The sequence below is a fragment of the Aspergillus pseudonomiae genome (assembly GCF_009193645.1).
Source record: "Aspergillus pseudonomiae strain CBS 119388 unplaced genomic scaffold BDV37scaffold_53, whole genome shotgun sequence".
Taxonomy (NCBI): domain Eukaryota; kingdom Fungi; phylum Ascomycota; class Eurotiomycetes; order Eurotiales; family Aspergillaceae; genus Aspergillus; species Aspergillus pseudonomiae.
In genome coordinates, this window is record NW_022476045.1 from 124,984 (window position 1) to 146,788 (window position 21,805).

The 21,805-nt window shown below is 47.8% G+C and overlaps 9 protein-coding genes across 9 annotated transcripts; 2 read left to right on the forward strand and 7 right to left on the reverse strand.

Annotated features, from left to right (window-relative positions):
* Positions 1–167: 167 nt before the first annotated feature.
* On the reverse strand, positions 168–1,277 carry BDV37DRAFT_295526 (uncharacterized protein; the record flags this gene model as incomplete). Its single annotated transcript, XM_032089914.1, has 2 exons — positions 168–1,148; positions 1,209–1,277. 2 exons carry the CDS (start codon positions 1,275–1,277, stop codon positions 168–170), a joined length of 1,050 nt encoding a protein of 349 aa, XP_031939575.1.
* A 3,223-nt stretch (positions 1,278–4,500) lies between these two features.
* BDV37DRAFT_162678 (SPX domain-containing protein) lies at positions 4,501–6,863 on the reverse strand. The gene is made up of 5 exons (XM_032079188.1): positions 6,772–6,863; positions 6,519–6,703; positions 6,405–6,459; positions 4,618–6,323; positions 4,501–4,567 (listed from the first exon to the last, which is right to left on the reverse strand). Exons 2-4 carry the CDS (start codon positions 6,530–6,532, stop codon positions 4,737–4,739), a joined length of 1,656 nt encoding a protein of 551 aa, XP_031939576.1. The 5' UTR covers positions 6,533–6,703; positions 6,772–6,863; the 3' UTR covers positions 4,501–4,567; positions 4,618–4,736.
* A 612-nt stretch (positions 6,864–7,475) lies between these two features.
* On the reverse strand, positions 7,476–8,621 carry BDV37DRAFT_162772 (DUF3759 domain-containing protein). Its single transcript, XM_032079189.1, has 3 exons — positions 8,130–8,621; positions 7,835–7,966; positions 7,476–7,778 (listed from the first exon to the last, which is right to left on the reverse strand). Exons 1-3 carry the CDS (start codon positions 8,266–8,268, stop codon positions 7,534–7,536), a joined length of 516 nt encoding a protein of 171 aa, XP_031939577.1. The 5' UTR covers positions 8,269–8,621; the 3' UTR covers positions 7,476–7,533.
* Positions 8,622–11,100: 2,479 nt separating this feature from the next.
* On the forward strand, positions 11,101–11,624 carry BDV37DRAFT_284909 (uncharacterized protein; the record flags this gene model as incomplete). The annotated part of the gene is made up of 2 exons (XM_032087604.1): positions 11,101–11,558; positions 11,612–11,624. The coding sequence occupies 2 exons, from the start codon at positions 11,101–11,103 to the stop codon at positions 11,622–11,624; spliced, it is 471 nt and encodes a 156-aa protein (XP_031939578.1).
* A 1,304-nt stretch (positions 11,625–12,928) lies between these two features.
* BDV37DRAFT_295528 (MFS transporter) lies at positions 12,929–14,723 on the reverse strand (the record flags this gene model as incomplete). Its single annotated transcript, XM_032089915.1, has 3 exons — positions 14,399–14,723; positions 14,135–14,324; positions 12,929–14,048 (listed from the first exon to the last, which is right to left on the reverse strand). Exons 1-3 carry the CDS (start codon positions 14,514–14,516, stop codon positions 12,929–12,931), a joined length of 1,428 nt encoding a protein of 475 aa, XP_031939579.1. The 5' UTR covers positions 14,517–14,723.
* A 2,307-nt stretch (positions 14,724–17,030) lies between these two features.
* On the forward strand, positions 17,031–17,504 carry BDV37DRAFT_284911 (uncharacterized protein; the record flags this gene model as incomplete). Its single annotated transcript, XM_032087605.1, has 1 exon — positions 17,031–17,504. The coding sequence occupies one exon, from the start codon at positions 17,031–17,033 to the stop codon at positions 17,502–17,504; it is 474 nt and encodes a 157-aa protein (XP_031939580.1).
* Positions 17,505–17,786: 282 nt separating this feature from the next.
* Positions 17,787–18,491, reverse strand: BDV37DRAFT_284912 (YbhB/YbcL family Raf kinase inhibitor-like protein; the record flags this gene model as incomplete). The annotated part of the gene is made up of 3 exons (XM_032087606.1): positions 17,787–17,979; positions 18,041–18,219; positions 18,291–18,491. 3 exons carry the CDS (start codon positions 18,489–18,491, stop codon positions 17,787–17,789), a joined length of 573 nt encoding a protein of 190 aa, XP_031939581.1.
* Positions 18,492–18,987: 496 nt separating this feature from the next.
* BDV37DRAFT_252867 (uncharacterized protein) lies at positions 18,988–19,303 on the reverse strand. Its single transcript, XM_032082486.1, has one exon. It carries the CDS (start codon positions 19,256–19,258, stop codon positions 19,037–19,039), a length of 222 nt encoding a protein of 73 aa, XP_031939582.1. The 5' UTR covers positions 19,259–19,303; the 3' UTR covers positions 18,988–19,036.
* A 1,305-nt stretch (positions 19,304–20,608) lies between these two features.
* BDV37DRAFT_284913 (uncharacterized protein) lies at positions 20,609–21,142 on the reverse strand (the record flags this gene model as incomplete). The annotated part of the gene is made up of 1 exon (XM_032087607.1): positions 20,609–21,142. One exon carries the CDS (start codon positions 21,140–21,142, stop codon positions 20,609–20,611), a length of 534 nt encoding a protein of 177 aa, XP_031939583.1.
* Between the last annotated feature and the right edge of the window lie 663 nt (positions 21,143–21,805).

The window sequence follows — 21,805 nt, forward strand, 5'->3', positions numbered from 1 at the left end:
CTGCAGAAACAACCTGTTCCGCAGCAAATCAAGCAGATCATAAGTATCTAACCCGTTACAAGTACGAACCTCAAGCTACATAAATCTCACGATGTACTCTTCATAATGATCGAATCAATTCAGTCTAACCTGGCTATATCCCAAATAAAACACCCATATCTAGCCTTTCAACACGTAGTATGTCTCTTCGACAGCAAGCGCCTCTCTTCAAAAGTCTGTTCATCTCTCGGTAGCGTATCAAGACGATAGCTATCCTCCTCATCCTTCCGAGACGACCTGTCACCCTCATCAGGGAGAATACCATGCTTCCTCACATGCGTCTCGAAATCATAGTACTTCTTCCCCTTAGTCAAGAGCTCTACAACAGCAATACCGAGAAGGACCACCGCGGTCGTCTGCCCAAAGTCCCACTCGTTCTCATGTTTGATCTCGCCCTCGAACTTGCCCTGGTTTGCCTGCCGCAGTGCAATCGCCATATAGAGGTGCAAGGGGAAGTGGAGCGAGGAGAGGATCAGGATCCCGCGTCTCCCGCGAACACCCATGAACACGCCGGCAAGGATGACGATTATAAGCCAGGAGCCGGTGACAGCGACGTAGATCTGGTCTGAGCCGGGGTGGGAGGCCGATGGGCCGGTCACTAGATGCGAGAAGTAGCATCGGCCGGGCGCCGTGTTCGGGGCCCATTCGCCGAGGCGGACGCAGAGGAGGATGAGAAGAGCCAGGTATAAGATGATGAAGATGAAGGTGGCTCGGTAGCGATTGTGGAAATAGGATACGCGCTCGCGGGGGCCCTTGGAATGAGACGTGCTGGCGTCGATCTTCGCGCGGCAGAATCGCCAGCAGACCAGGGCGGCTGTGTTCGAGACGCCGACGAAGCTGACGATGTCGAACACGAGGTGTAGGTGGTATGTATCCATGATCTGGGCCTGCGAGAACACCGTGACCATGTATGATATCCCGAGCGTGGATTGGATGTCCGATCCGATCATGAGAATGTTCGACACGAATTCCAGCCGCTTGCGCTCGATCTCCCGCTGCATAGAACCCTCCGGGTATGTGATGTCCATGTTACCGTGGGTGGTTAGGAAGAATACCCACGCTGACAGGCCTAGGGATAGCGCTGCTTGGCCGGCGAAGCCCACAAGGACCTAATCCATTAGTTAGCATGGAACCAACTCATCGGTAGCTTTTGGAAGGTGTATACAAACCCCGTTGCCGACCAAGGTAGCCATTTGCTCTCCCACCAGCTCACAGGCTTCACCTACTTCTTCCATCATGTCGGGTTTGTAAAGCGCAGGATTATGAGACCTCACTGCAGCGGGGCCTTGCCCAACCCTGCTTTATAATATAATTATAATCTCCTCGCCTCACGCCTACTCCGTAGAAATAAGCCTTGCACAAGTTATGGCCTCTCCTTGTCGCGCGTTCATTCGTGCTGCATCTTGATTACCGGTATAGGTCTAGCCCCGTGTATCTAGAACGGTTACTTTTAGCCCTATCTCAAGGCTTGATTCTCCAGCTGTCTCTGGCCCCCACGCTGATCATGGCCCGTCGGGCTGGGATGTGCTGCGCTTCGGCCCCATCAGCAGTACAAACGACCTGGGCTAGGGCCTGTGCACAATGCTTCGCAAAAGCTGGGCGCCGCTGTTGGGAGGCCTGACGTACAACTGCCTCTAAGCCTCCCGCCGATCGCGGTGATTCGACCTGTGATCTGTGCGGTTTTTCGGCCCCTAAGCAACAATGTAAGCCACCTGCGCGATACAGGTGTACCCAATACAAAAGATGGCCGAGCACTAAGCGAACCAGCGGTGCTGATTGCAAGCCGATACTGCAGACACGTATCACAACCCGACTAGATCATAATAGGGGAGGATAGTGCGGAACCTCTACGCAGAGAACATGATCAGTCTGTGGTATAAATAAACTCGCAACATCTGACAGGAATAAAAAATTGAGGTTATCTAAGCTGTCCATTCAATTTTTCAGTTGTGGATGTTTATATGTGAGCGGCAGCTATTGCCAGCTCTAATACCATGGACTCAAATGTAGGTTTCAATCTCGTGTGCAAAAGTCCCCCCGTAGTATATATAGAGAGTGTAAGTTATGATCGATCGAATAAAAAGGAGTGAGTTTTACAGTTGAAGTGTTCCACGACTATCAGGATTATATATATGTTACTCGCGAGCTTGAGTCTGTGTGTCGGGACGATAGAAATGTTTGGTGTGTAACCACGAGTAAAAGTTGAGGTATGCTGGGGTATTATATACAGCGAGTACATGTATACGATCCGACTCCAACGTCTTGGGTAGTCAAAAAGCGAAGGACCAAAAAGTGTTAGTAGAAGATGAGTACAGCAAGCAAGTAGCCTGCGAGACATTTTCCTGGCACCAAAAAAAAAAAAAAAAAAGGTCCTTTGTTGTCGTTGCTTTCACAGTCCCCCAGAATCTAGCTGTACAAGACCCCATTTCACAAACAAACAGCCTGAGCCCTAACAACGCTATCTATTCCTCTTGAACTCTGATAAGCCACCCTCAAACCCTCATGCCAATTCCTGAAACCTAACCCCAAAAACAAAACCCCGAAACACCACCCATTTATTTACTAAGTGAAACCCTATTCCTAAGGAAAGAGGAAAGTTTTCACGTACCCAGCAAACTCTCGGCCCTTACCGAAGCAAAAACCCGACGATCATTGAGATCGACATGAATGACCGCCCATTATCCACATAGTTGGCCTCGTAGGGATGGGGCGCGAGGATCGACGGTTTACATTCTCGGAGGGTTCGGGGATTACGTGGATTGTGTTCACTTCGGGGGTTTAGATAGTTATCAACTGGAGGTTGGTGGGTGGTTTTTGGATTGGAGCATGTTTAGGACATGATGGATTAGGAAGGAGATCTTGTGTTCAATGCGCGGGGTCGATTGCGTGGAAATTTACTTTTCGGGGTTTGGGCAGTGTTGTCTACGTAGGGTTTGTAGGGCGGATGGTTGAGTTTTGAGTGAGCGACAGGGTTATGTCGATCCTGATTGTGGTCTGCTGAATTGCCATGGTGATGGAGGTATACTGGGAAGAGGAGAAAGTCAATCATCAACCTATCTCTATTAGACTATGTATTTCTATATGTCATTATAATTATGTCCATGAATATGAAATATGCAACGTTTTTGGCTGGTAAATCAAACGTGCTCCCGAAAATGCAAGATGCAAAGGATGATGTAGTCATTAGTGTGCAAATCTGTCGTCGTTGTCTCCATATGAGGCGTAGTCTTCGACAATGATATTGTCTGAATAGGGCCTGGAGTCGGTCGGGTCGTCGTCGTCGCTACTGTCCTCAGGAGTGTCTCCGTTTGAATGAGACGCAGATGCACCACCCAGATCCTCCGGTCGCTTTCTGCGCTGGAAGTCTTGTGCATGGGCGGAGGCCAGAATAGTTCCCACTCGGGATAAGCCGCGTGCCCGGAGGGATGTACCCGGCGTGGGCGGAGTTCCGTGTTCTATATCGGTCGCTGGAGGTTGAGGAGTGAGCTGCTGTGGTTCTTGAACCACCATTTCCTCCGTTGGTTGGTCGGTTTCTGTATGTGGCGAGGCCACCTCATAGGGTAAAGGCACGTCTCGTGACGCTCGGAAAAGCAAAACATTCGTGCAGTGTTCGTTCTCCACTCGAAATATGGTCCATATACCCCTTCGCGAAATCTCAGAGAACGCTACCACAAAGCTAAGCACAGCCGAATGTTGGATGTCGTGAGCGAATATGGCGTAGAATATCCAGTTGAATCGCACCACGACATCGACAACCATGGCTGCATAGTAGACCCATGCCCGGTGGAAAGCCAGAACCTCGCGTAGAAGGGGGTGTTTGGCATAAGGGTTCCCTAAACTCCAATCCATGGCAAGGTCCCAAACGCAGCAATAGACTGCATTCAATAGCGCGAATGTGATGAACGGTGCTTGGAATCGGGTTACCCTGTCGATGCGATACATACTCAGGGTGGCGTAATAAAGAACACCGAAGATGTACTTTCCGAAATTCAGCAAGTGTGGGAAAACATTCCGTGTGTCAGCGTATCGACGTAGACATTGCAAAGATCTCCATATCGATGGAAGGCAAGTGAAGAATCCCAATAGTCTGGAGTGAGAAGAATTGCATTGCGCGTGCTCGGTCCAGTGTTTAGCATAAAGGCAGAAAAATAGCTCGATATTCTGGACCCATCATTAGTTTCAATAACGTGTCAGAAGAGCGTCTTACACTTACCCCCATAGCATAAGTCTGCGAGCAGTACATGTCGCCCAGAAAGAAATCCCGAAACTCGACAGGATACAGTCCTGCTAGTAATAGACGCCACTGCTGCTTGTGAGCCAGGCCATTCCCGAGTACAGCTGAAGTTTCACTCACATTGGAATATGCCCACCACTTTCGACTGCGATGATACAGTATACGGGCAGGCAGAAAAAGAACGACCACCGTTATTCCTATAAGCACGACTGGCCAATAAATGTACATGGCATTGACCGATAAAAAGTTGAGCCACATGAAGAGACCCAATAGAAACATGAAAAGGCAAGGTAGCTGTTTTGACGTTAGCTTGACAGCGATGATGGTATTTAGGGACCGCATACCTCAGTTAGCTGGCGCCAGTCTAACGCAGTTCTCGTATCGTATTCGAAAATAAAGACATAGTTGATTTTGCTCCTCGTCCAAACAATGCAATCCAAGCAAAACAGTAAGAAGTGAAAGGTTATGAGGAAAAACCCGCCGTATATCTGTTCAAGTTAGTCTCGTTATACCTCATGTAGCCTAACATGGCGCATATCGCAGGGTTGTTCAAACTAACCTGAAGTAAATAGCTGGTGTGGATGGGTATCACGGGATCGGGGTGATGAAAATGCTGAGCGGCGTATATCAGCGCTTGGATGCCGAACAATATACCAGCCATCAGGAGAAGACCCGCGCGGAACGTATTCGGCGAGTAGTCGCCCGATTTCTTGAGGGTCTTGCGTAGTTTGGAGATGGCGATCTTGCGGTTTCCGCGTTCAAAATAGCGAGCATAAAGATCCTCCGCGGCGGCCATCAGGTTTTCGGTGACCTCACTTTGTACAAACCATGCCTTGTTGACCTTATCCGACATGTACCGCAGAGGTGGCCGGGAGTTAACAGCCTTGTCATACTTCTTATTGATTTTGCGAAAGGCAGTCCGATTGAGATAGGCGTACGCTTTCAGCAGCTCCACGCCGCGGTAGAACTCCTGCAGTGCATGTTTAAGCTTCCGCTTGGCGGAACGATAGGGGACCTCATGATTTGCTGCGTCTTCAGGTCGACGAGTGAAGTCCCTACGGCGGTTCACAACCTCTGTATCCTCTCCTTGATTTGCCGCCGGCGTGGCCAATTCGGCCAATGCCTTCGAATTCTTCCCGATTCGACGTCCCACAAAGGCCTCCTTTAACCGGGAACCGTTGAGTCCCCCGAAACCAGTCTCTTTGTGCAAGTGTCCATGCTGCGTTCGACCCTTTTTATTGCTCAAGACCTCCTGGATCCGTTGGTCGCGCATAATGTGAAGTTGTTGCTTGAGCACCTTTAAGCGTTCAGTAGCTTCCTCTTCTTTCATCTGATAGAACGACTCGATCTTGGCCAGCTCATCGTCCAAGAATGCGAAGAATTCATCTTGCCGCCGTTGGTATTCTGAAGATGGCTGATCATCCTGCTTCTCTTGCGACTCGGTGTATGTGAATACCCGCCTCAGGATCTCGGAGGCTCGCTTGCTGTTTGAGCCAGAAAATGTATTTCTCTTTCCATCCTTATCGGTGTTGGTGGACGGGCTCCGCTGGGACATTCCCGGCACGGTCCTGGTGCTGGCATTGCGCGCCATAACTGGCGAAGGACTGCGGGGTTCATCTTGGCGGGTGATCTCGCTATTCGGATCAAAGTCCTGTACCTTCAAGTCGATCGCCGGGTCCGGTAATTCGAACGAGGCTACATCTGAAGAGCCAGCGTGCAGCGGGGGTGTGGCGATGATGCTTCCATAGCTTCCTACCGTCGTTGAGAACCGGGAACCAGGTACTCGCAGGGGCTGGCGTTCGCTTCGTCGACCGGGAGTTGAGCGTGATGTCCGAGAACCGCTTCTGACTGGCGATGTCGGGTTGTAAGTCGGGTCGGTGGCTGGATGCTTTCTGTCCGATTGATGGAACGAGGAGGGAGGAGGGTCGAGACCACTGGCGGTTATCGTTGACGGATCGCCATGGTTGACGTGCCGGAGGGACGCATAACTGGGACTTCGATTGGTCTTCTGGAGTGCTCGTGAAATGGCTTTAAGTTTCTTTTTGCCCGCCTATAGCCCAAACGAGACCGTCAGATTGGGGGCACGCGCGAAAAAGAAAAAGAGAAACAAACACACACAATGGGATCAAACCTTGTAGTCGAGATATTTGGCGCGCCATTCTGGAACTAATTCCTGTTCCAGCTCCCTGTGAACTTGAATGTTAGCCGGTATGCATGTGAATTGGTCTGCAGCAGTGTAACCAACTTGGCGAATTTCATTCTGCGGAAGAGGGGAGATAAGAGGGCATGGTAGTGAGGCAAACAGTGGCGAGAAAGTGGTGGGAAGTATCGAGTTCAGACGCTAAATGGCCGTTATGTTGGAGTCCGGAGCGCTCTAGTCGGTCTTTATATCATCATGAGGAAAAGGGAAGACAGGAGAATTGGATGGATCTGTCTAGCATCAACTTAAGTATAGCAATGGAGTTGTGAGTTGAAAAAGAGACGAGTGCGAAACCCACCTCCACAAAAGGAAACGAACGGGGGTGGCTTCAAATCAAAAAAGAAAACGAAAAAGAAATGAAAAAATAAAAATGAAAAAAGCAAATTGGAAAGATAAAAGAATTTTCAACCATTCAGTAACTCGCCAAGGACAATAAAGCCTGATAGATCATCCCGGTGATTGAAGTTACTAACTCTCAGCTTTTTTGCCAACAGGGCCTCCAGGTCGATCTGGGCCGACAATCATTGGCTCACAGACGCTCTGATAGGCTCGGAGATATGCACGTGCAGCGGTCTAAGAGACATCATTTGTGGTTGGTGCCAGCGGGGATCAATGGGACTCCCCTTACTGGCTCCTCCGTCAAGCTGAGTCAGTGACTTTTCCACCTGTCGGAGAAAATCCAACGTGATTATGTACGCACCCCTGTCGATGTCATTCTGATCGAATTGATTACAGCATCAGGTACATGAACAGTACCGCACTCGTATTGTCACTATTGTGTATAGTTGGATCTCGGAGGCAAGTACGTATTCTAATGACCTTCCAGACTCTGCGGAATCCTACATAACTCTGATACGTACGTTGACTAAACCTGCCAAGGCGCGTTGGTATTTGCCAAGGATCATTCTTTGTTTTTATTTCAATCGCGGAGGTTTTATATGCACTCTAGAATAACCTGGAGAATCGACAAGTTGACAGATTTATTTCATTCATTTCTATTTACATACGTCATCACTTGGAACTGACTTAGGATCGTCTACCGCGATATGCCAGGAAATGTTTACCAGCGGTCGAAGGCCTCGTGGCGTCTGTGCTCGTTGGGGTTGTACTCAGGAGCATTTTGTCCTTGTACGTAGTGCTCATCGTACATGCGCTCAGCGTTCTCCTTGGCGTGCTTCTTGGCCTTGATCTCGTCGAACTTGTCCCTACCCTTGGTCTCAATGAGTCTGTCGACCTGAGAACCGACAAAGCCAGCAAGGGCTTCCTTGGCGAAGGCGTGGCTGACGGGCTTGCCTATTATAGTTCCAAAAACGTTAACAGGTGCTGTCACAAAGTCAAAACCACAGCCAGTGTTCACCTACCTTCCTTGCGCTGGTGGTCCTCCCAAGCCTTCATACCGGCGAAAGAAGCGGCACCGGCAATGAGCTCGTGAGAGAGGTGACCCTCGTGCTTCTCAGGCTCCTGCATCCGGCGGTGAGCCTCCTCGGATTCTTCTGTAAAAGGAATTCTGTTAGCCATCGCAAGTCATGTGGAGACCAACTACCCCGCCGTTACGAGAAGTTTTGAATTTCGACAAACAGGGGAACCCTTCATAGCTCGCATGAGGGATAACTTGGATGAATTCTGTGAAGATTAACGAAGAGAGGAATGACTTACGCCAGCCCCAAGCCATTGTGAATGATGTATGTGATATGTAAAAAGGAGGGAGAGGGTGGAGATGGGTTAGATGAGTAGGATTTTTCTTTGATAAAGAATGATGAAAAGAAGAGTCCGAGCAGCAGGGGGTGCGATGCATCTTAATATACCCCGACACACCCCACCAAGCTGGCGTACTCAGCTTATCGCTACCCCTCCATCTGCCTACATTGCTTTCTGCCCCACCTATCTCATTTCATGAGGATCGGGTTTCGGACCTAGGCGAGAAAGGAGGCAACCCATGCGATGGGTGGTGGACCAATCGAACAGATCACATCCAGTGATCAGACGGAGAGTGTGCCACGTTACCAAAAGCATAACAGCGGATGCGGGATAGGAGGCGATCACTGATAGGAGTGCTTCCATGCGCGACGATGTACATCAGCCACCGCCAAGACACCCAGGCGAGGAGACGCTGGCGCTTAGCTTCCTATGGTACCAGACTATGGTTTTGTTGAATCCAACCACGGTATGGGTTTAATGGACACGATCCAGTTGTCGGGGCTCTTGGCAGAGGAGAGGGGCGTGGCTTGAAACGTAACGAAGATGAGAGTGGATCAAGGTCCTCATTTCCCTGCATGGAATCCGTCGCAGCGTGTTTTGCTCATTCAAAAGGATCCCGCCTAAGGCATCGACGACGGCTACACAGCACAGGCTCCGGTGGATGAGAGTAGATAGATAGTGCTTAGTATCGTTGCAAAGGGACCGTTAGGGTGAAACCGCTAATCTTGTCATAAACGGAGTACTGTAGGTACGGAGTACATACGTGTCTCCAGAAGATCCATAGGCTATGCAGCGCCGATCGAATGGGGTGGGTCGTGCCCCCTCAGCCTTACTCCTGGGCGCGTAAACTAAAAATATGGCTATCAGCCACGGAGCCACAAATTCCGGTAGCCATGAAGCCGGTCGACCCGAGCCTCTCCCTCCTGCCAAGCTTCTCTTGTCCAAGGCTTGTCGGCGCCTTATGCCATATGCCAGGAGACCCGCGTCGGCCGTTTCAATCAAACAGTGGGAAGGGATAGATCCCCAGAAAAGGATTCCAATAATGCCTTGAAAACCGCAAAATAATTAAAGAGGCTAGTGATGAATCATGGACGACGCCCCTGCATCAGGAATGGAACAACTTGTTTCATTTCCCTTAGTCACTGGTAACTTCGCTTCTTTTTTTGGCTCATTGAGTGGAGTGTCGGAAGGCACCATTTTGTTTGGGGCAAGTGTAATGATTATCCCCACTTGAGAACATCAGGAGAGGTGAAGTGAGTAAATCGGAGTAACAGAAATGCCTTTGGGCCGAGGACCATCAAATGGCCTCCGACGTCGCCGGTAGTGGCGGTGAATAGTCCATGGGTACCGCAGGCAGCCACGCAGCTTTCCTCCGTATGAAAAGGAGGCCAACAATCTGTGGCTGAGGCTGAAGTGGGGACAAGGAGGGGAGCCTGAGGTACTAGTAACGACTAACTCGGAATACCAGACTACGTACGCTTTCAGCAAGGGGGTCTCTTGCCATGCGGAGTGTTTCCGGTGCGACTTCCACGTGAATCTTGTTGGATATTGTCTGTTCAGTCGTGGTCGAACTGCCTTCCCCTTAACATTGGAGCTGTCAACTGGGGTCTTCTCGCTGGGAGACTGCGTATTTTTGGCACTGCAGCTCAAAATGCTACATTCACTCCGTACACTCAGCTAAGACGCATTTATCCCCCATGGACGACCACCCTGGTAAGTTTCATTGCAATGGGCATGATTTACTATATCATCCGTATTCTCTATCTTAGCGGCAAACCAAAGTACTGCTAATCGTGATGGGGGTCTGGAAACAAGAGAAGACATCAAAATTCCCATCATCATGCAAGGATTGAAAGACGTATGCCAAATTGCAGCTCTTCGTGTCCGCCTACGTTATATCATATGCAAATGAACGACCGCTTGCCTCTGGTTGACACTGCAGGAAGGACTGCATCAGGATCATCTTTCCGTCCATGTTAGATGCCTCAGGCCGGTAAACTGGTGACAAGAGGGTTCCTGCCGGTTGAGTTGGCGTTCATGGAAAGTAATCACGTTCAACCAAGGAATGATCCGTTCGTGGCATTCATATGGGAAGCCATGGCGTCAGCTGTGGTAAACGAACTGGTCCTATAAAAAGGCAGTGACTTTTCTACACTTCTGAGGATACTTACAAACAGTGCTTTTACACCAAGTCTCTCAGAAGTGAAGTGGTCCGCACTTGGCCGAATTACTGCAGTTCAGCATGCAAGTATTATCAAGTCTCTCCTATACTAGTATGACTTCCACCATTTACGAGTATAATGTTTGGTTGAAGTTTGAGGGAAGCATTCACACGTCAGGGGCATCAGGAGAGGCTATCTTGTCTGTTTATTGGTTTATCGAATAAGCGACAGTATTAGACTCTTAATTAAACTACATATAGTAAAGATTATCCATGGCAGGAAATAGTATGACTTGTAGCTGGTGATCTGATCGGACTAGCAAGATAGATTTTCGCTAGCCCAGGGTTCGGCCCGTAAGGTTCTTCAGCTCATACCCGAAAGAGGATGGGTTCTTCAGGCTGGTCGAATAAGGGTCTGCTAACAAGACCAAACTATCGAAAGTCCTGTGCAATACGCTTAACCACCACCTATATCATGTGATATGTTCTACAATAGCAGTGACTATCAAATTCTTATCTCTTCTGGCTATTGAAATTAGAACCTTAATATGCAATATGTGAACAGCGGCGTTTGTCGATTGAGCCTCTGGAGGTCAACCAGGAAGGTTATATAAACCCACAGTAACTTGTTCAAGTCAATTGCCTAACCATACTTTATTTTCCCAATCATTTACCTGTATACAGTGCATCCAATAAGCTGTGCCCAACATGCAGTGGATATCCTCTTTCGTTTCATTCCTTATCCTCTGGATCTCAGTGACCAATGCAATGCCTGATAAGCTCTGTATGGATAACATGGAAGCAATCGGCCAGGTGGCGAAGAGCCAACTGGGTCCCGTCATGAATTCAGAGGTCTGCAGTAAGGGTATAAAGCCCAGTAAAGCAGACTGGGCATGGCTGGAGCCGAAGATGCAGTCAATCATCAACAATATCAAAAAATGCTCCCAGAAACCTGATTTACCAAATTACAAACCAAAAGTCGAGAAGCTTGGAGATGCGATTGTGGCGAAATGCACAAAGCCCTCCCACAATTACTGCAACGAAGAAGACCTTAAGGAGATCAAAGGATGCGCAGTTTCGGAAGCTCTGGGATGGGGTATGATGAACATGGATATGCTGAAATACGCCGACAGAAAAAACTGTGAAAAGCTCGTCCCCTGCTTGAAGAATCCAAAGACCTGGAGTTATGAAAAAAGGTTAATAAAGGAATATGCCAAGCATAAAAGGTTAGTTGTTGGAAAGGTCTCCAGATGACTTCTTTATTAACATAATGCCACAGTCGACATGCCTGAAATGTTACAGTGTAGGACCTCAACACTGTCCTATTTTGCCTGACGAGCGACTACGGGTTTTCAAGTGCTTACCTGATGGGCTGTCGAAGCAGTATAAGCATAATCCAATCGATGGAATGGATGGCAGGGATTCTTTTGTGTGTGGGTTTGAGTATTCACCTTAACATGAAAGGATAGGGTATGGAAGTACTGTAGGTACTTGAATAGATGCAGTCCAAAATTGATGAAGCCATTCTATAACATGCGACCGCTTCAGTACAATACCATCCTAATAGCTTGAATATTCCCAAATCCCCTTCCCCTGACACCCGCTACTCGGTCTTTGGCCGCTAAAGTAATGGAGTATCTGTTTCCTCGGATCAGGCTATTTCTAGTTCTAATGCTACAATATTTTGCTCTATTTCTTCGGTTTGCTCTAACAGTCGCCGTGTTACAGATTGTTTATAGAAGCAGGATATCATCTTCATTTTTATCAACCGGACCTTTATTATCATGAGATGCTATACCCTCTTGCTAATCTCAGTAGAAGCGATGCCATGGTTAGGTCTACAATAATTATTTACTAATTGGGGCGATGTTGTTTGCATATTCTTATAAAGGTTTCAAAACATTAACAGCATGCCACGCACCAGTCGCATCACCATCTCACTCCGTACTAGCGAGGAAATCTAGCAAATGTATTTCTTAGTAAAAGTATGATACTAAGAGTGTAGACAGCCTAGGGGAGCAGTGATTCAAGATTCCTTAACCACTCCCGCGTATACTACAGGAAGGATGGGACCAAGGGAAATTCCTGTATTTTCTAACGGCCTTTTTGTAAGTAATGGTGGATTATTGGCAAGCTTTTGGAGCAAGGTTCATTCAGTCGAAATCCAGAGGTGAGCAGTATGATCAATTGCTGTCCGAAGCACTTCAACAACCTTCCATGTCTCATCTACCAGGGCTGACATTTTATTGGATTTCTACTGAGAGACGTCTCCGGTGGCCATCTTGCAGAATTATAGTTTAGTCTATTTATATAGAACGTGCAGTACATACTTCCGGCATTGGTCCTATGGCTGGCCCAGCCCTTGGTAAAAACTGCTTATTTCCGCGTCTAATTCGATTCTCTGGCAGCTAGAGAAGGCGTGGGATGAACTTTGACCCTGCTTTTACGGCAGCTTTAGGTCCAACCGCTTTATCCTTCGATATACATCTACCGTCATTGCATATTCAGGTTTTGATCTCGTGTGCAGTGTTCATGTATTATGCAGGTGAGTATACCTCATGTCACTGTAGGCCGGGCTACGGGAACACATGATCTTCTACTCCCATGGGTCCGCGGCTGTCTTCTGATGATATTTGCTCCGGGCACGAATGCGAGGTCCATACCGATAGAACATCCACGGTAGCGGCGTCATCGCCAGGGAGACAAAACCCAAGATACTGGTGGCCCATGAGACGCCCAGACCCTTGTACATGTCTTGGGCGAAGAGCGGGAACACGGCACCAAAGATGGATCGCAAGACACCATTAGCAGCCAGGGCACTGGCGCCGTAGGGTCCATAACAGTCTGTCAGGTAAGCCATAATACCCAAGAAAAGAGGGATGATTGAGAACCCGAATGGGACTCCGGCGATGATGCCGCAGATCCAGTGGGTGGGGGGTTTGGCGGACCAGCCGAACCAGAACAGACTGATGGGGATGAGCCAGGCGAGCACGATCAGATGGGGCAGGCGAGCCTCTGGCTTCGGTCCGAGGCGAAGTACAAAGTGGCGGTGGATTACATTGATGTAAGGAGAACCTAAGGTCGCTAAGGTCATGCCGACACCGATCCCGAGAAATGAGAGGCCGGCCATTCCGGGACTCCAGTTCCGCGTCTCCTTGTAGACGATTGGATAGGCGGTAAAGTCCAGATAGAGGATACCGTAGATGAAGGCCATGTATAGAGAAAGCAGGAAGAGAATGGGCTCCGTACAGAGCATGAGCCATGGACGAGTCAGACTGCTGCACAGCTGCTGGTAGACCTGGGGCTGTCCGATCTCATTCCCATGGCCCAGACGCCGGGCTTTGTCGTACAGCAGCTTATTAGGATACGTCTCGGGCAGAAAGAACAAGACAGCAACGTAGACTACGCCGCTGAGGATAAGCACCACCCAGAAGTTCCAGCGCCAGGGTGCATACTGCGATATGAACCCACCCACCACTGGGGCAAAAACAGGGCCTAGGAAGCTAGCCGCAGAGAAGCAGGCCATGGGTACAGATCGGTTGCTCTGTGGCCAGAGGTCAGTGATGGAGCCCCCTGAGTTGCTGACGGTGGGGGAGCCGAAGAAGCCTGCGAAAAAGCGGAAGACGATAAGTGATGTGATATTGGGAGCCAATGCACAGCCGATCTGAAAGGCTACAAACAGGCCCATGGTCAAGCGAAAGATTTGAGTCCGGCCCCTGGGAAGGTGACGGATTAGCACAGCTGGGGAGATGTCGGGCATTGGTGCCCTATGGTGTTGGGGGAGGAAACAAGCCAGGCCTACCAAATCTCAGAGAGCGGCGCAAACAATAGAGATCCAGACCCGAAGCCTAGGAGGAAGGTCGTTACTCCAAGGGTCGCCACAGTCTGCGAACATCCCAAGTCTTTCATAATATCCGGGAGGGCAGCAGTGTAGATACTGGAGCAGCAGGCTACGGTCGCCGTCATCATCACAACAATACTGGTGCAGATCCCTACTCGTCGTCATTCATTAGCTGCCCTATCAGTCGCTCAATGCAAGCACCATAAGGACGCGCAGTTGTCTTACACTTCTTAGTTGTGGGCCATGTTTTCGGGTTTTCTTTCACATCCAACACAATGTGGTCTGCCGTGACAAGCACTGCATCGGCAGATGCTGGCTTTGATTGCTTTTCGTCTGGATTCATGTCTCCTGTATTCCCCGTTTGCCTCGACAACAGCACAATGAGATGTGAGATCTAGTATAGGCCTTCAATATAAATACCTGCCCATAATTATCTCAGGGCTGCCACCGGGGACCAATAAAAATGCTGTTGGTGACAAACGTTGAGTACATGGGTTGAGATGATTATTAATCGATGGGGATGGGACAACTTAGGGCTCTTCTGAATGCGTTTGAAACAGGAATGATAGCCATGAGAAAAATATTCATTGGTTGGCCCATTACTCATGCAGCCCACTACCTCCAGTTATGCGTATTGCGTGAGATCCCCATTAGTCTCATGGCCACCATCAATATGTTCCTTTCGTAGGAGCAAGGTATTGGTGGGGACCGGGAGGATCCTGGCCCCCAAATGCTAGCACTGTCTACCCCGTACGGAGTAGTATATTTCTCATTCTGAGCCAAAAGGCTGGAGAAGTGGGTACCAGGTCTCATTAAGCTGACAAATATCAATGGTGATATCACGACATCATTCGTTTTAACCACGATGCAACATCCGCATAGTCCATTGAAGGCTAGTGCAGCCGGTTGGATTGAGTCCCCTGTCTATTTTCCATTGCCTGCTGACGCGTCGCTGATCCATTCGTGCATTTGTTGATTCCAATTCGTATACGGAGTATATTTGGAAGAATAGTATTTCTTGCAAATGGATTATACCATATGCTCGCGCGATGGGGGCTTGCCCTAAAGCGGACATTTTGCAGATCCCCCGCAGGGCTTCGCATGTAATTTGTAAGCAAGGACACGCATGCCAAACAACGAAGAATATAGATCTTTAAAGTTAGAAAAATTGGGGACTGGCTACTAAGTGGCTAGATCTATATTATTCGCGACCCAATTCCCCAGATTCCAGTACGTTTTGAGGATCCTTCGACCTCACAAGCTAGTATTTAGATTACACAAAGCTAGAGAAGAGGAAGTGTATAGGCTGTATGTGGCTTTCTGCGAGGCGCGATCACCATCGGGGGTACATGATCTCATGGCGTCTGGCTTCCTGCTCAGCTTGGTAGATACAAAGAATACGGAGATATACTGAGTGAAGTCGAAGCTTTGGGTCTAGTCCTCGTATGAAGGCCGATCTATTTTAATCTGATAAAGATCTCTTTATAACTCTTATAGCCAATATCACTTGTGTATATTCGTAGATTCAATGTTCAGTTAATTGCAAGAGCTCAAGCTGGTAGCGCTAAGTAAAAGTGAATACCTGTGCAGCAGCTAGTTCTTTTTAGATCAATCAATGAATATTATAACTGTAGGAATATAGAATGCCAATCAACTATACCCACAAGAGCCCACATCTAGTATCAAAAAGTCAACTGCAGGTGTTGTTCTGCAATTTCTAGCTTATTGAGCACAACAAGCAGGATAACTAGAATGCTCTTTGACTAGCAGTTTACTGATTTACAATAGTGTTAAGATCGACTGCTTAGTGGTGAATGGGCATTCAGGTTATACTCGCGTCTCACTTGTGAGTTCTGCTGTAGAGAGCGGGTGATTGCCACGATGTGTAGTAGATTACAGATCGCTAGTAAGTTTCACATCTCTAGCACTGTACAATTTTAATATGCCCATGCTAACCCTTCTGAGACAACCGACACAGTACCATAGGGCATTGCGGTTATCAACCAGATATGCTCAGTTGACATTCCTCCTATATTCAACACAACTGTTAAATACGCCCTATATTCTCACAAATATCTTCCTGTCAACCATCAGCCGAACAAACAAAAGGGAACCCACGCTCGCCAGTGTCAGTGATCCAGCATAGAAGATTTGCAGGCCGAAAGCCGCAAGGCCGGCGTCTGTGCCGCTGTAAGCGTCGAGAAGATATCCACCGATAGGATCCCCCTAGTATAACATCAATATCCACTCAACAACGGAAATAGGAAGTGGCTGCTCCATCAGAATCCAGGTTTGCTGACCTCTCCTGCTTTGTTTCTTCTGAGTTTATCTTAAAGACTCATGTTGTTACTAGAGGGAAAGTTTGGGGATTGCCTTCACATCACCCACTATGTAGAACTTGCTAGATTCATGCTTCAACTAACAGCTCTGCCCGACCATGATATCACTGAAATGGTACAACAATGCAATATCCGGATACTGTGAAAGCTGGTCGAGTCCATGGCCAGTTAATTTGCGGAAGGCGAATTTCGACTTACTTAAGTATAAGTATGTATCCAAACCCATTCGTACTGAATATCAGTCAAGAGGGTGGTTAACTAGCAGGGCTTGGAGCGGGCACGGGAAGCGGGGCGGGGCATTGGGATGTGGGAAATCTGTGGGGGTTCTGAAGCTAAGCATATCTTGACTCTCGAGCCATTTTCTTTATATAATATAGAAACCAGTTTCAGAGAAATACATGTGTTTCAAGAAAAGCGAAGCATCACTGGCACCAGCATCAGTCCAGTTGTATACACCGGAGTTAAACCCAAAAGATCGAACTCTTGATCCAATATCCGGCGCCTCGTAAGAACTGACAATGAGTGAATACCACGACGTCTTCCTTATCAGGTCCACCCTCGCCATGCAAGATCCTGATCTCCCTGGACCAAGGTTTCATACCGCCCTTTTCGTCAAGACAGGGCCGAACGGTAACGGTACTACTCACGAAGTCACAGGCGATATCACCTCATCGGATGGGATGCACTATACTCGAACTCTTAGTGAGGCCCCGGAGCTTTCCCCGGAGTTCCACACAAGTCAGAAGCTGGGTGTTACGCAAGCCTGCAAACATCCCGGCGAATGGCAACGGGTTTTAGGCGGTTTACCAACGCCACCCCAGCAGAAAGCATTCAATGTGAAGACAATGAAGACAGAACCATTTAAGACAAGAAATCCGTTGGTTTTCTACGAGCCTGGGGAGCCCAGACGGTCTTTGATGAAGTGCACTGAGTGGACGATGGAGAGAGCAATTCCTGCTCTTAAGGCCAGTGGGCTTATCATTGAGGGATAGTACGTTTCATAGAATAAGGTTGGAGTTCTATTAAGACATACGCAAGCTTGTGTCTCTCACAATGATGTTGTACTTGACAGTCGGATATAAGCTCTCTGATTCCTCTTTGGAGCCATTCTAACTTATTTTGGGGTTTCTATTGATTCCTCTCTGATATATTGCGTCGAATGTGACATCTATGCGTACGGCTTATTTCTGAATAGCTAAAGAAAGTAGATGAAGTGTACCACTTTGGTCTATCCCGGAGGCTAAAAGCACTATGGTAAAGACGCCATATACAGTTCACTCATGCCAACCATCCCCAGCACCTAGCATCCAGTTCACAGCAACGAGCTCCAGTCCATGCTGCTGCACCCACTCAGCAGCTTTAAACGACCTTCGAGCCGTAAACTCTTCACCCCCGACATCTTCCTTTGAGAGTGATAGGCTGTGTGGCTCGCGGAACAGCAGAAATAAGTACCGATGTGGTCGCGAGCTACCGTACCATTATCTGGTAAGTACATCCACAAGTCATTAGTAAAAGTTGGGATTCATACTCATCTTTAGGTCCAGGACCTAGATACTCTGTTAATGTCTGAACAGTTTCAGGTGCCCCTGACGGTTGTAGTCCGGAAACGACCCAATGTCGCCAGTATGCGAATTTGGGGTCATCTGGGGTCGGTGCATCTGGGTCGATCAAGAGCAAGGTATATGTCTGTGGAGATTTAAGGTCCCTCTTTTGTACATGAATTATTAGCCTTAAGCCCCGAGCGGGGAAAACCGCATCAATGATATATGATTACAAACCTCGGCCGCAAATGATATCTTCGGAGCGGATTTGCAATCACTGACTCTGAACAGATTTCCTAGAGAAACTGATTTCTCGCCAAATGTGACCTGAAGTTCTGTTGTCGGGGTAAAGTCCTCTGGGATGAGGGGTGCGGAGCTAGGAAACAGCCCTGCTTGGCGCAGGGAGGGGATCAAGTTCACCACTTGAGTTTCGGACATTTCGTTGGGTTTTTAGGTTGGTGGTAGAATACGACACGGTGTGTGGAAGGGGGGAGTATAATAATATAAATATGTGCTCTTGCTTGACCTCGCAGGTGGTCGGGATACAGACTCGGATTGTCAGTGGTGGAAGAAAACAAGTGATTCCGTCTTGGGTCGTGTCTTAAGCTATTGGTGGAAATTGCATAGATCAGTGGTCCCTATCCCTGTTGATTAACTTTGTTAACATTGATAGTTGCAGTTAAAGATATTCTAGAGCATAGACTGGGGCTTCATCCGAGTTTCTCTTTAGCACCAAGTGACTTAGTACATGATTCTATGTATCATTGATCATCAACCGCTGTCATGCTTTCTTCTCGCCTTTATTGTCCCCCTTCATTCCCATCTTCGAAAATGCCTGACTAAAGGTCTCCATCGTCCCACGCCTCTTATGTCCCTGCGGGTCTTTTATCTTCATGATTGAGAGATTCGCCTTCTTGAAGCTGTCCCAGTCTAAGGAAAAGGCGCGAAGGAAAATTGGGGCCAAGCCATGAGAGGCGCACAACTCAATGATGAGTTGATAGTAGCCGAGCTCGCGATCCAGACTTCGCTCCAAAGAACTTCAAATCGTGTATGGAAACTTTTGCATTATTACTAAAATAACCGAATTCGCTGAGCAGACTGTCCAATGCATCGGTACGACCGACGGAAGTCTCTGAATAGGTGCCCCAGATTTGCAGAAATTTCCCTTTTTTGAGGACTGTGCAGAAGACTTCTGGTCCAGACATCCTTAGTCAATCTTACATCCGACGGTCGGCCTTTCAGCGTGATACTGGTGACAACGATATCCTGTAGAGAGGTTCCCTTTCCTGCGCCGGCCATAATTCAACCTACAGTAGAAAAATATTAGTAATAAGCTCCCTTTTTCTCTTAGACTCTCTCACTAGTGTTTATCCTTATCGTAAGGACCAAAGACTTACCCAGAAGGTAAGATACTGAAAATGTCTCATACCTCCCATTCCCTATGTCGAGAACCACCCTTTCGGCCTCAGGGAAGCCCATTATTGCGGGTAATGTTTCGGCATCAAGATCCGAAGGGACTCTGGGGCGCTTGGGCAATGACTTGAGTTTGGTGACGGATCGGAGGCTGGCCGTATGATGATAGTAACAGCATGATCTTGCTCACAATAAATACGGTAGGTCAGATAAATGCTGCGATCTGTCAATAATCGGACCGCAGCTTTCATTGATTCGGAGTTAAAAAAAAAAAAGAATAATCATCTGGGATTTCCTGGCCCCGACCCAAGGCAGGTAAAATTGTTTGAAATGTAAGGGATTCGATGCTGGCAGTATCTAGGTCTTTCTCGCACAGAACAAAGTCCTTCGATTTCATTTCCTCTAAGAGAAACATGGTCTTTATTGTCTTTCCGTTCTCCATGGTGCTTGGTGGTGGTGTAAATGATGGCACTCTATTGGACAGCATTAGCATACGCCAGCTCCAGTGTATCTTAGAAAATAGAGGCTAAAGTAATGTCTATCTGTGGGGACTCACCCTTAGAGTAAAATGAGGTCTTTCGATAGTGAGGCAGATTTGTTTGATGCTAGCTTGACACTACAAACGACTCTGTGGGTCAAACTGCTATGCTTCCGCGAGTAGCTGAACAAAGAGAAGATGAAGAAGAGGAAAATGGAATGGGGACAAGAAAGGAGTTCGAGATTGATATTGGTCAAGCAAGAAAGAAAATGGAAATGGAAATGGAAAAGGGAAAGGAAAGGCAAGATGGGTCAACAGGAAGGGGTAGGAAAAGGAAGGAACACACAGAAGCCCAGAAGAGAAAGTAGAGAGAATCCTTCACTCTTGGGCCGAGTGAACTACATAGATCAGGCGTAACATATATGTAATACTGAAACAGTATTCAACTTTTTCCGGGTGTTAGAGTTCGAGAATATAATTGAATGTTTCTTTCATCATCTCTTTTCTTCCGAGAGAGAGGATAATAACCTGCCTCGAAGATTACAGTTCAATTTCAACCACCATTCGCAGTGACCGTTCCTCCCTCACAGAAGGCCAGTCCTAAACAAATATAGTAGCTGATGCACAATCACACACTACAGTGTTGAAATCTCGTAGCAATAGATTACCGGCGTTTTCTAGTTTTAGGGGCAAATGACTTCTTCTTTAACTCACCCCAGCTTTGTTCTCCCAGGTAGAGTCCCTTTCCTTCAACCAGATTTGCAAATTGCTTGTCCTTTTCCAGCTGCTTCAAGTCGATGCCCAGTGCCTGTGCCATTATAGGAGCAAGATCGTGGGCGGCACAAATGCGGAAGTCACCGCTCTCGAAACGTTTCCTGTTACGTCGATCGAGACGCTTATTCAGTTCCTCTTCAACAACTTGTGAGAACTCCTTGCCGTTAATAATGGTCTTCTTGATCGTCTCTGCTTCTTTTGGAGTAAAATAGGGCTCGCCGATGAAGGATGGGTCAATGACCTTCTCGAGCCGTTTATTGGAAGCGGACTTGTCAAAACTCTTGAGATCGGCAATTAAAACATGTATTCGATACCAGAGATTTGGAAAGGTTGAGAAGTCTTTGAGGCTTTCGACCGTGGGACTTGGTACGTCGGCGGTATCCTCAGAATCTATGTTCTCCGGTGTGGATGATGATGGAGCCATACTGAGAAAGAAGGGAAAGGAGAAACGGGGCTTTTGAGCTTTTCATTTCTCGTCAGACTTGTAGGAGCTTTTTGAAAAAAAAAAGTAAGTTTACCGAGGAGTTCCTGCGACGAGGGGGTACCAGGCATCTATGGTTGCTTCCTAGCCCATTGCTTCATTCGATTGTCATTAAGACGTGGGCGGTCATCTTACTTGGCGGTACAATACCATCGCTATTACAGGCAGAATATGTCTTTGTTTGTGAGTCATGAATGTTTAAGCTCATTTAAACTCTGCTCCTCTTACTACGCCAGCGAGAGCGGGATGAACATGTGCTGGGAAGTATAACGTTCATTGCTTTGCTTTCGGGGGGTCAAATGCCGAAATCAGAGCTAACAATAGCAGAGAGATTGTAATGTAGGCTGACTCGGTTTGCCTGTCAGCTGCGCACGAAGACGATTTCTTGGTTTGGCGGAAGCTCGAACATGTGCACTGATGGAAGGTAGATGAACCGGTATACTTAGGGTTTATCATGGGCGATTTATACATGTGCATAGCTTATGTAAGTAGTACCACACTATGCAGCGATATCAATATCGATATCAAGATCTATCGTCATCTTTGATTAAATATCTGGTCTACACTACCTTAACGTCCATAACGCCATTGAGAACCCGCGAAACC

Coding starts and splice junctions, on each gene's coding strand:
- BDV37DRAFT_162678 (XM_032079188.1), bottom strand. Junction 6,324..6,404: donor CCAAATATCTCGACTACAAG/GTTTGATCCCAT, acceptor TTTGGGCTATAG/GCGGGCAAAAAGAAACTTAA.
- BDV37DRAFT_162772 (XM_032079189.1), bottom strand. CDS start 8,268: ATGCATCGCACCCCCTGCTGCTCGGACTCTTCTTTTCATCATTCTTTA. Junction 7,967..8,129: donor CACAATGGCTTGGGGCTGGC/GTAAGTCATTCC, acceptor TTCCTTTTACAG/AAGAATCCGAGGAGGCTCAC. Junction 7,779..7,834: donor GGACCACCAGCGCAAGGAAG/GTAGGTGAACAC, acceptor TTAACGTTTTTG/GAACTATAATAGGCAAGCCC.
- BDV37DRAFT_252867 (XM_032082486.1), bottom strand. CDS start 19,258: ATGTCTGGACCAGAAGTCTTCTGCACAGTCCTCAAAAAAGGGAAATTT.